Source organism: Sphaeramia orbicularis, chromosome 22 (genome assembly GCF_902148855.1).
Source record: "Sphaeramia orbicularis chromosome 22, fSphaOr1.1, whole genome shotgun sequence".
Lineage (NCBI taxonomy): Eukaryota > Metazoa > Chordata > Actinopteri > Kurtiformes > Apogonidae > Sphaeramia > Sphaeramia orbicularis.
Window position 1 is genome coordinate 30,041,220 of NC_043978.1, and position 15,733 is coordinate 30,056,952.

At 36.1% G+C, this 15,733-nt stretch overlaps 1 protein-coding gene across 3 annotated transcripts in view; it reads right to left on the minus strand.

Annotated features, from left to right (window-relative positions):
* Positions 1-2,325: 2,325 nt before the first annotated feature.
* stxbp6 (syntaxin binding protein 6 (amisyn)) overlaps positions 2,326-15,733 on the minus strand; it is a 212,827-nt gene continuing 199,419 nt past the window's right edge. For all 3 annotated transcript variants that reach the window (XM_030127516.1, XM_030127514.1, XM_030127515.1), the window contains 2 exons: positions 11,945-12,102; positions 2,326-2,612 (listed from right to left, as the gene is read on the minus strand). In XM_030127516.1, the coding sequence (XP_029983376.1) occupies positions 2,589-2,612; positions 11,945-12,102 (182 nt within the window). In that variant the 3' untranslated portion in view covers positions 2,326-2,588. The remainder of the gene's footprint in view (positions 2,613-11,944; positions 12,103-15,733) is intronic.

The following is a 15,733-nucleotide window of genomic DNA, read 5'->3' on the forward strand; positions in this document are numbered from 1 at the left end:
AAACTGCATAATGCAACAGTTTTTTCAGATACATTTTTGAAACTATTTTTATTTATTTTTTTTATTTTTAATAGAACATTCTTTGCAATTTACATCTTTTTTTTATTAAAACTGTCAAACTTTCGTCCCCTGTAGAGGATAAAAATGCACTGCTGGGTCTCAGGAGGATATAGATTTCTTGAATTTCCAAGGTGTACTCCACCAAGTTAGTATCTGCACACACATTCTGCCTTAAATCATAGTGAAGATTTACGGGTTTATAAGGTGTACCTGAATGCACCATGAAGTTCCCAGTAGTGACTGTGTCTGACAAAACTGCAGAAGACACATACAGCTGCAGTACAGACTGTCCACTGGTGTTGTGTTCATTTCTGGTGTGGAATAGGTAGTCAAACCTGAAAGCTTAACATAAATATTATAGTAACTAAGGCTACGTTCAGACTGCACCAGAGCCGATTTCTCATAGACTGCAAGGGAAGCTCGGCTTCCCCTAAAATTACAAAAATTAAATGGTCGAATACGTTCGGTTGTGTTGACATTTCTTTGACTACAAATGTGTTAGAACACGTTCATCTCACAGATGAGTTCGTTCAGAATCAGCTTTATCACAAATCAACGGACTCAATGTTGTTCACTTCTCATACAGTCCTGTTGCGCTGTTTTCTCATACGATCTCTGCTCAGTGCATTTGCCCGTAGACGCTCAGCGTCCATGCACTTCAATGGCACTGAGTGGAACAGTTTTTTTTCATTGCCTCAGAACTGGACGGTAATCGGATAAATGTTACGATGTTGTCCCGCCCCCGGACGCCCGGCGTCTCTGGGGGTGAATGGAGCTGTGGGCGGAGCTCGGCCGGGCTGGACGCCAGAATCCCACGTGCTGATTGGAGGATCAGTCGAAAGGCTGTATCCCATTTGATTGACAACTATTTTCAGATCTCCTCCTTCACTGACAGTTCAGTTTAATACCGTCACACATTCTGCTGTGAAATCAGAGAAACCACTACGAAATTACTTGTTCATTTCTTGCACTGTAAATAAAACACACTCATTGTACTTCCTTGTTTCAATTTAACATAATTTCAGCGTTTTCTTGTTTAGTTCGTACGATAAGGTGACTGACCATTTTCTTAAAAAGGAACAGAGGGCCGAATTTATGTTTAAATATCTTGACATTTTTTTTGATGTAAGCTGACAATGAGCTTCCCCTCTCTGAAAGACGAGCAGCCGCCACTGGACTGCAGCCAAATGTGGCCCAAATCTGATTTTTTGCTGTTATTTGACCTGTATCTGACCTGTTAAAGACAGTTTGAACGGCACAAATCCGATTTTTTTTCAAATCCAACCAGGCCACTTTCATATGTGGTCCTAAATCTGATACATTTTGGATATTTTGCAATGCGACTTCAGTCTTAGTGGCCAGGTCACATTTATCCGACCTTTACATCACTGAAATGCCAGTACAGCCTGACTGCAACACGCTTGCAAACAGATGTAGGTCGCTGGAGATGAGTGTCTTGTCGTGAGAGTCTTACAGAGAGGCGGTCACAGATATTTTTAAACGTTCTTCTTGTCTTTTGAAAATTATGAATGAAGTCTGTGTCAGTGAAGCTGCTAACATCACTATCCCACCACTCCTGACTCCGCCTCCAAATACTCCGTTGTACAGACGTAGCAGCCATTGCACCACAAAAGCATAGCAAAAAACCTGGCTCTCCTCTTTTTTAATCTTCCACTTAAAATTATTTGACCGTAATGGTGCTGACTTTGGTTGTAGAGAAACTTTATCAGTGCCACACACGCCGATACGAGATACCTCCATATTTACTTCCGTAAACACAGTTGGTGCCTGCGTGGTCACGTATTACGTCAGGACCTCTTTTGCGCATGCGGGTCACTTTAGGGTCGCATTCAGTTCATACTGAGAACTGATGGAAGTCGCATTTAATTTGTAATATGAACAAGCACACAAAAAAATTGGATTTGACAAAAAAATTGGAATTGTGCATTAAGACCTGATGTGTGAACGTAGCCTTAGTTTAGAGACTATGGTCCAGCCCTGTGATGAACCTTTGATTTTAGTACTGACACCATATGACAGTATGGTATTTCCTCAGTCCCACTAACCTGAACATGTTTATTTCAGGTATATATGTGCTGTACCTACATGAATCAGACTGCACTGCTTATAAATAACTCTTAATAATGTGACTCAAGCTGTTTGTAGTGACACATGGGAACACCTGTGTGCACCTACATTAATGCATTAACATATGAAATGTTGAAGGGTCGGTGGTTATCAAATACAGTCATGGCTGTGGCTTAGTTTTTTTGGCAAACAGAAGCATAAAACATTCTGCTGACACTGTGATATAGCGTTGTTTACCTCTCATCCATCCCTCTGCTCGCTGTGTGACCGTCAATAGGAACGAGATGCACCAGAATACAATAACCCAAAACATTAAAATGTTAACATTGTTAACAAATCGTAATCATATTAAAAACTTTTAAAAAGAATAAAATCTGAAATCCTTCTGTACATCGAATGGCGATCGGTGACCCCCAGCCCAGTCGGGTTTTGGCAGTGGTCTAACACTTGTGCTTCATGGCAAGCTGTAGAAAAATTAGGGTGGGGGGGGTGAAGACAGTAATGTGAGAACAGTTTGTACCAGAAAAAAAGCTATTGATAACTCTGACATAAAACATAAGGCATGAGGAAGACAGGAAATAGAAATGTAGGCAGATGACCAGTTTGTCACAGTAGTATTAGTATTATTGGTTATTTAGGTATGTATTTTTGTTCATTATGATTTATTGTGCTAATATCATCACTATTATTACCTACAGAAGAGGATTAGGGCCACTGGGAAGAAAAAAAAATAAAAAGGTCCAATTTTTTTTTTTTATTATTCTTCTGAGACAAAAAGTCAGAATTCTGAGATTAAAGTCAGAATTCCAAGAATACAGTCAGAATTCCGAGATTAACGTCAGAATTCTAAGAAAAAAGTAGAATTCTGTCTTTTTTCTCAGAATTCTGACGTTAATCTCAGAATTTGGACTTTTTTCTCGGAATTCTGACTTTAATCTCGGAATTCTGACTGTATTCTCGGAATTCTGACTTTAATCTCATAATTCTGACTTTTTTCTCATAATTCTGACTTTGATCTCGGAATTCTGACTTTGATCTCGGAATTCTGACTTTGATCTCAGAATTCTGACTGTATTCTCGGAATTCTGACTGTATTCTCGGAATTCTGACTTTAATCTCGGAATTCTGACTTTTTTTCTCATAATTGTAACTTTTTTCTCATAATTCTGACTTTGATCTCAGAATTCTGACTTTAATCTTGGAATTCTGACTTTTTTCTCAGAATTCTGACTTTAATCTTGGAATTCTGACTTTTTTCTCAGAATTCTGACTTTGATCTCGGAATTCTGACTTTGATCTCAGAATTCTGACTTTAATCTCAGAATTCTGACTTTTTTTTCTCACAGTTGTTACTTTTTTCTCAGAATATTAATAATAAAAAAACCAAAAAAATTGACCTTTTTTTTTCCAGTGGCCCTAATCCACTTCCGTAATTACCACTGTTGTTAATGATAATGATTTTTTCTTTTTCTTCCCTTCTTTTATTATCATTTATTGTTATTAACTCCTTTGTTTTTTCTTTCATTTCTCTCTCACTCACACACACAAATGTATAATGATGAATATGTAATTAGTATCTGTTTTTGTCTTGTCTTATTTGTTGTCATGTCTTTCACATTTTGTTATGTACCGCTCACTTAAAAAAAAAAAAAAAAAAAAAAGTAGAAATGTAAGCAGATATGTTGGTGAATATGTAAAGCAGAAAGTATGCAAAGCATGCAAAAAAAATAATCAAAAGCAAGAAGGAAGTAAATGAAACATGGAAATGTAGGCAAAACTGGACCACAAAGCAGGAATGCTACAGTTATTGGGGAAAGTATGAGGAGTCCTGGGGCCTTTATCATGAACACATCTATTTCTATTATCATTCTCAACAAAAATCCACCCAGATCCAGTGGGGTTTCTAGTTGAATACTTTGCCCAAAACTTGCTCCGCCAATCTGGACCATCCCAATAACTGCTCCTTTGCACTACATATCTGATACATTTATTGGTTACATTTGTAATAGGGTCACTCCATATGAAATCAAAAGATTTTAAGAAAATTTCCCACCTGACCCTCTCAGATGTTTCTAAATTTTTACATACTTATAGAACATTCTATATGATGGGAAAATCCAAAATTTCAAGTTGTGCTTGGTGTCAAAATGTATGAGTAAAAGACACCATGTGAAAGTACAGGAATTGACCTAAATTTTGACACCAAGCACAACTTGCTTCTATGAATCCTTCTACGTTAAATGTTCAAATTAAATATGGACGTTTTTGGCTAAAATATGGGATTTATAGAAGCAACTTGTGCTTGGTGTCAAAATGTAGGTCAATTCCTGTACTTCCACATGGTGTCTTTTATTTTGTGATACTACCTATCCCACATGCTGATACTGACCTTTGAATCCGAAGGTCGGACTGATATTTTTGATTTTAAGCTGTTCATATATCATACATAACATAACATAGGACCTTCATTTTACACAGATCCATTCCCTATGTAGCCAAGATATAGCACATAAAATTTCTAATGAATATGATGATTAGTTTTTGTGTAATGAGTGGCCAAATGTAGCATTTTAGAAGTTAGCGATGGATAAAATCTCAACTTTATCATTCTCTGTAACATGCAATTATAGATTTTAAGTAAATATTTTCACATTTCTTAGGACTATAGATTCCTGTGAAATGATTCTGAAAATTTCCGACCTCTAGCTCTTGTTGTTCAGAAGTTATAGAAGCCTGAAAATAGCCGAAAATTTCAAGTCTTAATTTTGGTCGTAATTTTAAGGTACCCCCTACCTACTTCAAATGGTCATAACTTTGGAACTATTACAATTAAGCCTTGAAATTTTGGATTTTTCCATCATATATAATGTACTAGAAGTATGTTAAAATTTAGAAAAATCTGAGAGGGTCAGGTGGGGACCACTTGATGAAAATATATGGAATGACCCAATAACTGCTCTTTTAGCACATTTCTGATTTAATACTTCTTAATATATTTTTATACAGGCATATTTATTTTATATGTAAGACACTTGATACGGTCACTGCTACAAGAAATTGCTGCTGAACAAACTTTCATTGTATCATGTAGAATGACAAAGCTTCTTCTTCTCAAAGCAGGTCAGGTGTTCATCATATCTTATCCACAGTAACAGTGGTACAACGTGAACCATTTTCATGACACTGGAACCCTATGGTGTAACCCAGCGGTGACCTCACTAACCCCTAAATCCTGCTTCGTGATACAGGCCTTTGGTCTGTTTATTTTTAACAGGATCAACCCGCAGCTTCATTAATCTCATTATAAAGGGTTCTAATGAGCTTCACTGGAGGCTTATTGGAGAGATGACCGGGGCCACCAATCTAATCAACCTCAGTAGGTGTTAAGTCAGAAGGACGGGTACATTCCTCACACGCATACATACTATTATTGATTATGGAATATGATGTTATAGGTGGAATATGATGTTAGAGGTACACATCCATCCAGGCCTGCACCTCCAGATTTAACAGCACGTTTTATCCAACTGCAATATGGGTACTGAACACATAATGGTGGCAATACCTCAAATAAGGAGATATATTTAACATATATCCTCAGTGTTCAGCCAGGGTCAGAGTTGATTATATTTATCTGAAGCATTTCTTGGTTGGTTGACATGCTTGTTTTTATTCTGTATATATATTTACACTTTTCTTTTAAACTGTTTTGCACTACGCTTGTTGTTGTTGTCGCTTTTAATTTCATTGTACATATGTATAATGACAATAAAGGCATTCTATTCTGTTCTATTCTATTCTATTCTATAAAAAAAACTATACATTTTGAAAATTTTACACCCAGTTCTGCATTTGATAATTTTTGGAATTTTCTTTTGTGGGCGTCGGTAGGTAGGGGATTGGTGGATATTTGTCCAAATTTACAGACCCAGGTTTTCATGCATGAGTGAGCAGGGGCAAATTGTGCAATCTAAGTTAAAACTGGTTTGTGCGAAGTAGCAGTGGGATTTAAATCCAATCAAAGGTCATGGGAGGAGACAATGGGCATCCATCTTGTTTTCCACAAAATTACCAGGTTACAGCATTAACACTTTAGCCACCATGTCAGTTTCATTTCTTTACCCATGGCAGCTGTTCCTGCCTTTCAAAGTTAATTCAACTTGTTTAGGCCTGAAAATGTCACTGAGGACAGGCCAAGTTAGGGTTAGGGTTAGAGTTAACCCTAACTTGGATTGTACAAGTTGCCCCTGCTCACTCATGCATGAAAACCTGGGTCTGTAAATTTGGACAAATATCCACCAATCCCCTACCTACCAATGTCCATAAAAGAAAATTCCAAATTATCAAATACAGAACTGGGGGTAATTTTTCAAAATGTATAGTTTTTTTTTGATACACCCTGTAGATCACAGGTGTCAAACATGTGGCCCAGGGGCCAAATCTGGCCCGCCAAACGTTCCATTCCAGCCCGCAGGATGAAAGTGCAAAAATTAACCTGAACAGTCAAGGTTGTCCAAATCATTTTGGTTCAGGTTCCACATACAGACCAATGAGATCTACAGTAAAAATAACAACACAATAACCCATAAATAATGACAACGACAAATTTCTTTGTGAAAAATTATGTGGAAAAAATTTAAGTGAAAAAAACAAAACAAAACATTACACTGTGAAAATATTTACATTTACAAAACTATTCTTTCACAATAAAACGCAAATAAATACATAAATAAAAACAAAGATGAACAACCCGAAATGTGCAATTTTAACAATATTCTGCCTGTTACTAAATGTTTTGTGCATTTATAGATGGAGTTGTGTTAATAATAAGAGATGGAATATTGTAGAAATTGTTCAAATTTTAGTTCCGAACTCCAAAATTTTAACAATATTCTGCCTGTTACCAAATATTCATGTAACACTGTGTGTAATGTACATGTATAAATAAAAAGTCAAGGTATAATATTGTTAAAATTGCACTAATTGCACAAAAGAAATTTCTGTTTTTCAGGTTATTCACATCTTTTTTGTAAAATGTAAACATTTTCATAATTTAATTGTTTTGGTTTTTTTTGTACTAAAACAAAAAGAAAAACTTGGATTTGTCATTATTTATAGGTTATTAAGTCATTATTTTTCTGGTCTGGCCCGCTTGAGATCAAATTGGGCTAAATACGACCCCTGAACTCAAATGAGTTTGACACCCCTGCTATATTGCATCGAGAGAAATTTAATCTACTGATAGATCAAGAGGGGGCAGTAGAGCAGCACACAAAAGGACTGTGATTAAACCTGAGTAGTGCAGCTAAATTGGCTCCTGTCACAAAATGAGACACAGAAACTGAATTGCTGAAGCACACTGATGAAAAAAAACAAAAAAAAAAAAAGAGCCAAGGTGACCCTCTGTAACGACACTGCATGCAGTTAGTACGCCACATGCACAACATGCAGATGATTTGATTTGTCTGGAATAGGAAAACTCAAATGCGTGTCGAGTCATCTTCACACCACACAGAAACGTTAATGAATAAACTGCAGAAGGTCTTGTTAATTCTCTCTGTGAGGCTACAGTGTCATGTGGCTTTAACAGAGGACTTCAGACATGCAACAGTATAAATCTAGATAATGCGCAAGACAAATGAAAAGCAATAAAGCAAATAATATGAACGCTAATAGCAGCGAGTGAAATGAGAAGGCAGAAAATGAATGATTCTTCATGGGGGTTCTGCAATCAATCTGCCTGAAACCTCTAAAGCACATCTATTAAATGTATTTTCTCTGCTGTTTTAAATTCACTCCTATAAGGAAGCTCCTCTGTGAGCAGCAAGACAGCAATGGAAGGTTCTGCAAATGTCTTTCAATTCTACAACCCTCAGCAGTATGGCTTTAGGCGTTCTTCAGAATAGTCAGTTCAATGGATAGTGGAAGGTTTTACTCATAGAATCATCGACATTCTGTTTGAACTGGAATATATCTGTGTATTATATGTCTATATTCCTCACAGAATAACAGGGCAGCCGGATTTGACAGAAGAAGCCAAGCTGCTAAACCAAACCTATGCATTATATATTGTGCTATTAAGAAGACGACTATAGAGGGTGTGAACAAGATGTCAGCCTGCTGAAGTCACTGCGATTACATTCACTGAGAGGTGCTATTCAAACGACTGCAATGGATAGAAAAACAAATAAAAAGGAGAAAAGACTGGTCTATCCTGCAGCTGAGATGACATTCACGTATTAATTTTATCATTATCGTTCGCACTAGTGTCATTTTGGCGCTGATAAGCTAACAGCCAAAAACACACACTATCGTATGTCCCCCCCAAAAAAATTACAATCGGACTTTCCGCATTGATAGCTTTCAAAATAATTAAACAATCTAAATGCTATTTCAGGGTATGAAACTATAACTTGTTACCTACATCTTGCAGAAAACGCCATTTAATTTGGTTCAGTAGTCACGGAGAAATGTGGATCTTTGTAAAGTATGTCATGGGTTTGTTTCTTCCAAGTTTGACATCCATATGAATGAAAATATTTTACTCAGAACTGACAGGGCAACTAACAAATGAATGCAACTTCTGTGCATAACATTATATCAGCGGTGTGTACTCATGTGAGGTTTTGTTGTTGAAAGATGTACTGATCTCTCAATTACTATTTTGCATTTGTTCCCTAAGAAGCTAACATCTGTTGACAAGCATTTCACTTTGATAGAGGGTATGCACGTGACGTCACCGCTAGCTGAAGTCACCGCGGTTCCGCTCACTGAGTGGCAGAAAGAGGGAGATGAGTGACAGCGTTGGCTTCAATACTGTCTAAACTGAAGGACAATATTTAATAAAAAAATGGGGAAGAGCTGCTGAGCGATTGATTGTATGAACAGGTTTGAAAAGCAGAGCTAGCGTTTTACAGACACTGAAAGACAAAGAAAAGAGACATAGATGGATCCACAAATCCAGGAAACCAAACCTAGATTTGTGGATCCCATTTGGTGTCAGGTAACATTTATTTATGCTGTATTTTTGGGTAAAATCATACCTTAAATGACGTATTGTTTTGGCTAATGTTACTTCTTAGTAAAGCTCTTGGTTTCATGATCAGATCTTTCATGGTTTTTGTCTTCATTTTGTGATTCTGAACCTTGTGCTCCTACATGATTAGTAAACTAGCTGAAACTGAGGCTAACCTAGTTTTTCAAATATGGGGGAACTGAAGAATAAAGCTACGACGGAGTATTAGGGCCACATAAGAAATAAAAACACTTGTTACTACGAGTATAGAGTCATAAAACATCGATATAAAACCCGTAATTTTATGAGAATAAAGTCGAATACAAAAAGAATCACAATGTTATGAGAATAAAGTCGTAGTTATAAAAAAAAACTCATGTTATTCGTTTATGAGATTAAAGTTGTCATATTCCGAAAATAAAGCCATAATATTACAAGAATAATGTCGTAATTTAAAAACAGGTGGTAAAAATCTCTTAATTTCCCAGAATCCAGTGGTGCCCTGCTGGTCCACAGCAGTAGTATCTGTGTTGGATAAAGTACTTGATCTGAACTAGACTCAGTCCCAGTAGATCATGCATATATTCACTGGGGTCAGTACATGGTCTACTGTAAATGGACTTTGGATCAGCTGGTTCTGGGCTCTGGTTTTGGACCCTGGTTGTCAGTAATGATGAAACCGCGTATATTTGTTTCAGGTAAAAATAGCGATGATCCCCTCCACCCTGGACGTCAGGATACTCCATTTCTGTCCACATGTCAATCTTCGTGGACCACTTGTTCTTTTGTAACTCGTACAGATCCATGTCCAGTCCAATTGTCCTTAATTTAATTTCATATTTCACATTTTCCTGGTCTGGCTGTGTTTACTGCTATACTCCGTCATGTTGAGCAGGTTGGTTTTTGCCACTCAGTCTGACTTAGAGGGGCGTGGCCCAGGGGGGGATGTGACATATGTGCATACCCTCTATTCTTATCTATCCAGTTCTCAAACTACAAATTCGGTATGGTTGGTCAGCAACTAACTCCTGTTCAGAGAGCATTCATCATTCATTGTGTTCAGGTACACTGAAACAAACCACAATCTTGACAGCATAAGGGAGGAGTTTAGAGAAAGGTTTAATCAGGATGCCCCGAGGAAAGAAGAAACAAACCCATGACATGCTATACAAAGATCCACATTTCTCCAGGACCACTAAATCAAATTAAATGGGGTTTTCTGCAAAATGTAGGTAACAAGTTATAGTTTCATACCCTGAAATAGCATCTAGATTGTTTAATTATTTTGAAAGTTACCAATGTGGAAAGTCCGATTGTAAATTTTTTTTTTGGGACATACGGTATACATTTTTTATTTAATTACTGATAAAAATGATTATTTAATGTCCCAAGTTGACTAAACTTGAAAGTAGCTTGTTGCCTTTTTAACATGTTTGAAACATGCACTGTGCAACATTTGTTTTTATCATAGTCACTACAACAGCACTATCGCTGATGTTTTAGCTGCATAACTAGTAGCTGCATATACTGTAACTTAGCTACTGTTGGTTTGAACTTCAAGTAAAAAGTAAAATTAAGCAACCAAATCTTGTGCAGTTTCAGAATTTGATTTGTATTTATTCTGCATTTCAATCAGGTGGCCTGAATACTAAGATGTAAAGATTAATACTGAATAAACTTTAACTGAAGTAAATTATTACCCTGAACCCCCGAAGGGGAGGAAAGGGGTATTATTTTTGGTTCGGTTTGTTTCTTTGTTTGTTACCACTCTAGCAGCAAAACCACTGGTTGAATTCATATCAAATTGGGTTTATAGATTGCCAGTGACCCAGAATAGATCTGATTACATTCGGGAAAATTAGGTCAAACTTCAAATTTTTGTGAATTTTTAAAATCTTTTTTTCCCCATTTAGTTATGATGGCCGGAATTTCAAATGTCCGTAGCAGCAAAACTGTTGGTTGAATTCATACTATATTGGGTTTATAGATTGCCAGTGACCCAGAATAGATATGGTTACATTTTGGGAAAAGTAAGTCAAAGTTCACACATTTTTTATGAATTTTTCAAAAGGTTTTTTTTTTCTCTTATTTACTCATAATGGGCAAAATTTCAAATATGTATAAAAACATCAATTTTGTTTCAATTTACTTGTGATATGCTGACATCACACACATAGACATGATGACATCAGCTGGATCGATGCCAAAATAAGCTACAATAAGTGCGAGGGGCGGGGTTTGTTGTGCCTGGCACCACTTGTTTCTAATTGTCCTGGTTTTATAGTTTTCATACTAAATTGTGTTGCAGAAGTCCAACTGATGGATGTGTACTGGGTGGAAGGTGGCATCAGTTCATACCCTCTATAATGCTATCATCATCAGACACTCATTAGAAAGCCATAAATAGTTTTTCAAGAGATTATAGTTTCATTAAGCGACATGCAGTTAGTTTTTATTGATTTACAAGAGATTTTCAGGATGATGAAATATCCTATAGAGAACCACAAGAGTGAGTAAATGAGGGAAGCAGAAAGACCATTATGTTTACAAAACAGAATTCTGCTCTCTGAAAAACAGAAGCAATTATTTAAAAACCTCACGTTTGTGTAAAAACGTGGGTCTTTTTGCTGCGAAGTTTGAATCATAAATATGAATTTCATTTTTTGTAAAATATGATGCCCCTAAACATAGTGTACATTGTGTTTTATGAAAATAAATACACAAGGCAAAGCCCACCTGAGGTTATGAACCATAATGTATCTTGCTAACATATTGCCTCACCTTATGTGCAGTGACAGCAAACTGTTCAGCGCTGTTCATCATGTCTGCAGTTCTATCCTCAGCCCGTCCTAATCGCTCGCCGCGCTCGTTCAGAGCCTGGCTCGCCTTCTGTACAGCACTTGTCACACTGTCTGCAGCCGAGTGGAGTATACTGTTACCTGCAGATAAGAGTGGGAAGGCCGACAGACACAGCAAAGCAGGGCGAAGAAGAAAAAAAGGAGAGAAAAGACAAAGAAAAGAAAAAATTGTGATTATCTGACAAACAGCAAATAGAAAAAAAAAAGACAAAAACACAAAAATTGGCCTGTATCAGCTGCAATATGGGAGACGGCTTCTTCAAACTGAAATGAGCACATTCAACAAAACACAGAAAATAATTCAGTTTAGATTCAACTGAAATATAACCTCAACAATGAATGAATGAATGGTTTATTTTTGGTTTACTCAGTAATTACCTCACACAGTACAACAACCACAATAAACACAAAAACCAAAAAAAGGAATAGGCCAGACGCAGAAGCTTATTTTTTTGCCTATCCTTTTCACCTGACACACCACTTACAATAATCTAAACGTGTACATCAATGAGCATTGTCATTATAACAAATAGGGCTGTGTATCGGCAAGAATCTGTCAATACGATACAAATCACAATGCTAGAATCACGATACAATATATCATGATATATCATGATACTGTTAAAAAGGCAATTTTTTGTTTCTTTTTTTAGAATTATTATTTCCTGGAAGAATTGAATTACACCAGAAATATGCACAAATACTAAACACATTTTTGTTTGATCACAACAGGATCTAAAGCTATATCACAAAATTTTCCTGTGTTAAAACTTAAATTATGTTTTACAGACATTACATTTTAAGATCCTGTTCAAATGTTCATATTCTATTAGTTCATAACTAACATCAGAACATTATTTTTGTGCAATCCCAACAAAGGAACTAACATTATTTAATAAAAGAGTGTTACATAATAATAAATAAGATATAAACAATAAAGAAAACCAAAAAACAAATATAAACCTCTGCCATATCTGCATTTGAATAAATGCCTAAAAATATCATTACAGTACTTTTTAATATCGATACAGTATTGTGAAATGAAATATTATAGAACCGATATTTTCTAACACCCCTAATAACAAAAGAATCAATAACAAAACAAAAACACATCTACCATCCCCACGGAATGATTTTATACTTAACAATCATGAGTATAAGCAACTCAGCACCATGCAGCGTCGGGTTTTATGTGTCTTTTTAGGAAGAAGTGTCGTTCCTGGTGACATTCAACGCTGTATTTCATCACATTTTATGGTTCCCTTCCTCCTTTCTAAACTACTGTGTAATAAAGACAGTCTGAATGCTTGCTTGTGTGGACCACCCTGGAGACCCAGTAGTGGATATAAGACAGACAACACATCTTCAGATAGCGGTGGCAGCCCCCCGGATGTTCCCTTTGACAAGTCATTAATCTACCCCACGTCGTGTGCTGCTGCCGCCGCTGCTGTTACGCACAAGGCTAACAACTGAACTCAGATCGACATTCATTCTGCTGCTCTTTATGTGCAATATTGGAACAATGTGCCGTGGTGGGGTTCAATCTGTCACTTTACTGAAGCTAGTCTGTTTGGAATGTCTGTATTATAGTGAAACGGTGCTGATCATTAGGGTACCTTTGGTTTTTGCTGGTGTGAGGTCAATAAATAATCTCAGTTATTGCTTCTTTAAAGGATGACATGATATTTAGAGGTGAAGCTGCAGATTTCAATGATCTGAACACCCCCAAAAACTGCAAAAAATGTGAAAAATCCTTGTTTGAGCCAATGTTTGGTTCGCCAATTCTGGGCTTTTTAGTTAAGAAGATTAATTATCTTGTCCAAACAAACAGAAGGTGTGGCAATGAACATTAAAGGGGTTATAAGTGGTAATGATACTCAAATATTAATTCAGTTATCAATAGCAAGGGGGACTTGAACCAGAACAACCACTAAATTAGCATTACACAGATTTTATCACTCACTGAATCAGGTGTGTAGCTCATCTTCATTGGGGTGTCAACTCCTTTTGATTAAAACTCAGATAGACAGTCAAAAAACACTGCTTTCAGATAGTTTTAAGGTGCTGCTTCAGCCAATAGTTAAGCTCTGCTAGCTTAGCTCTGCATTTAGTGACAAAACTGCTACATTTAAACCAAAAATCACATCTATTTTCCTTGGTTTACATTGTCAGTAGTGACTAAATGTATGTTTTGATTGGTTTAAAAAAAGGTCACAAGGTTATGGTTTAGTCTGAACCATGACGGGTAAACTTAACATGACATAGTACATATATACCAGAGGTTCTCAAATTTTTTCACACAAAGGACCACTTTATCATAAAAACAAAAAACCAAAAAAAAAAAAAAAAAAAAAAAAAAAAATCACAGACCACCTAACCGGTTAAAAGAAATTAATTAAAATTGAATTTCAAGGCATTTTTCTTTTTCAGTGTCAAAACAGACAAACCAAATTTAAAAAATGGATTGATTTTCATTTTCTCTTTCTAACAACAAAAAAGTTACTACCTGGAGGGAAATGGAAAAACGGACCAAAAAACAGCAGTTTTTTTTTTTTTTTTCATCTTCTGAGACTGGATGTTGTGATTTTCAAGGAAAGAGTGCTAATGGCTAGATCACAAAGATTCTTACGAATGATGGGCTCGTACAAATCTTCCAGTTCACATAAAATCTGGACATCGCAGACATGCTCCCTCCACGAATGTCTACAAACTCCAGATTTTGCACCAACTGGAAGATTCATACAAACCCATCATTTGTAAAATTAATTAACCACTAGTTTTTCTTTTGTTTCTGAAAAGAAAATCCAATTACCAAAAGATACACCAACCCAACACTCACACTCTTATTTTCTAGAGACTGTAAGGCTTTTAAAGCAGAAATACTACATATAGCTCCTTTAAAACTGGATTCCAGCCCATAAAGCAATAAAACAACTCCCTTCTGAGCTACTGTATAAAATAAAATTAAAAAAAAAAAAAACTGTCGTGGAGCATGGTGGAGTGAGTTCATGAGTCTGTGAAGAGGACTCCTTCCCTCTGTGGATATAAATGGCTCATTCATCTGGACAGATATTCTTTACCTTAATGAGTATTTCTTGGTATTGATACATTCAGACAGTCTCTTTGCTGGTTGTTAAAAGATTTATATAATTTATTCTTAGTGCCAGAGCTGAAACCCTCATCTCCTATATATATATATATATATATATATATATATATATATATATATACATATATATATATATATATATATATATATAGGGTGGGGAAGCAAAATTTACAATATTTTGAGGCAGGGATTGAAAGACAGTGTATGACCAATTAGTTTATTGAAAGTCATGAGAATTTATTTGCCACAAGAAAATTGACATAATAGAAAACGTTTTTATTCTATGTGTCCTCCTTCTTTCTCAATAACTGCCTTCACACGCTTCCTGAAACTTCCTCAAATATTCGGGTGACAACTTCTCCCATTCTTCTTTAATAGTATCTTCCAGACTTTCTTGTAATAGTTTTGCTCATAGTCATTCTCTTCTTTCCATTATAAACAGTCTTTATGGACACTCCAACTATTTTTCAAATCTCCTTTGGTGTGACGAGTGCATTCAGCAAATCACACACTCCTTGACGTTTGCTTTCATGATTACTCATATGGGCAAAAGTTTCTGAAAAGGTATGGATAATAGTGTTAGGTATGATTATGACATCAATA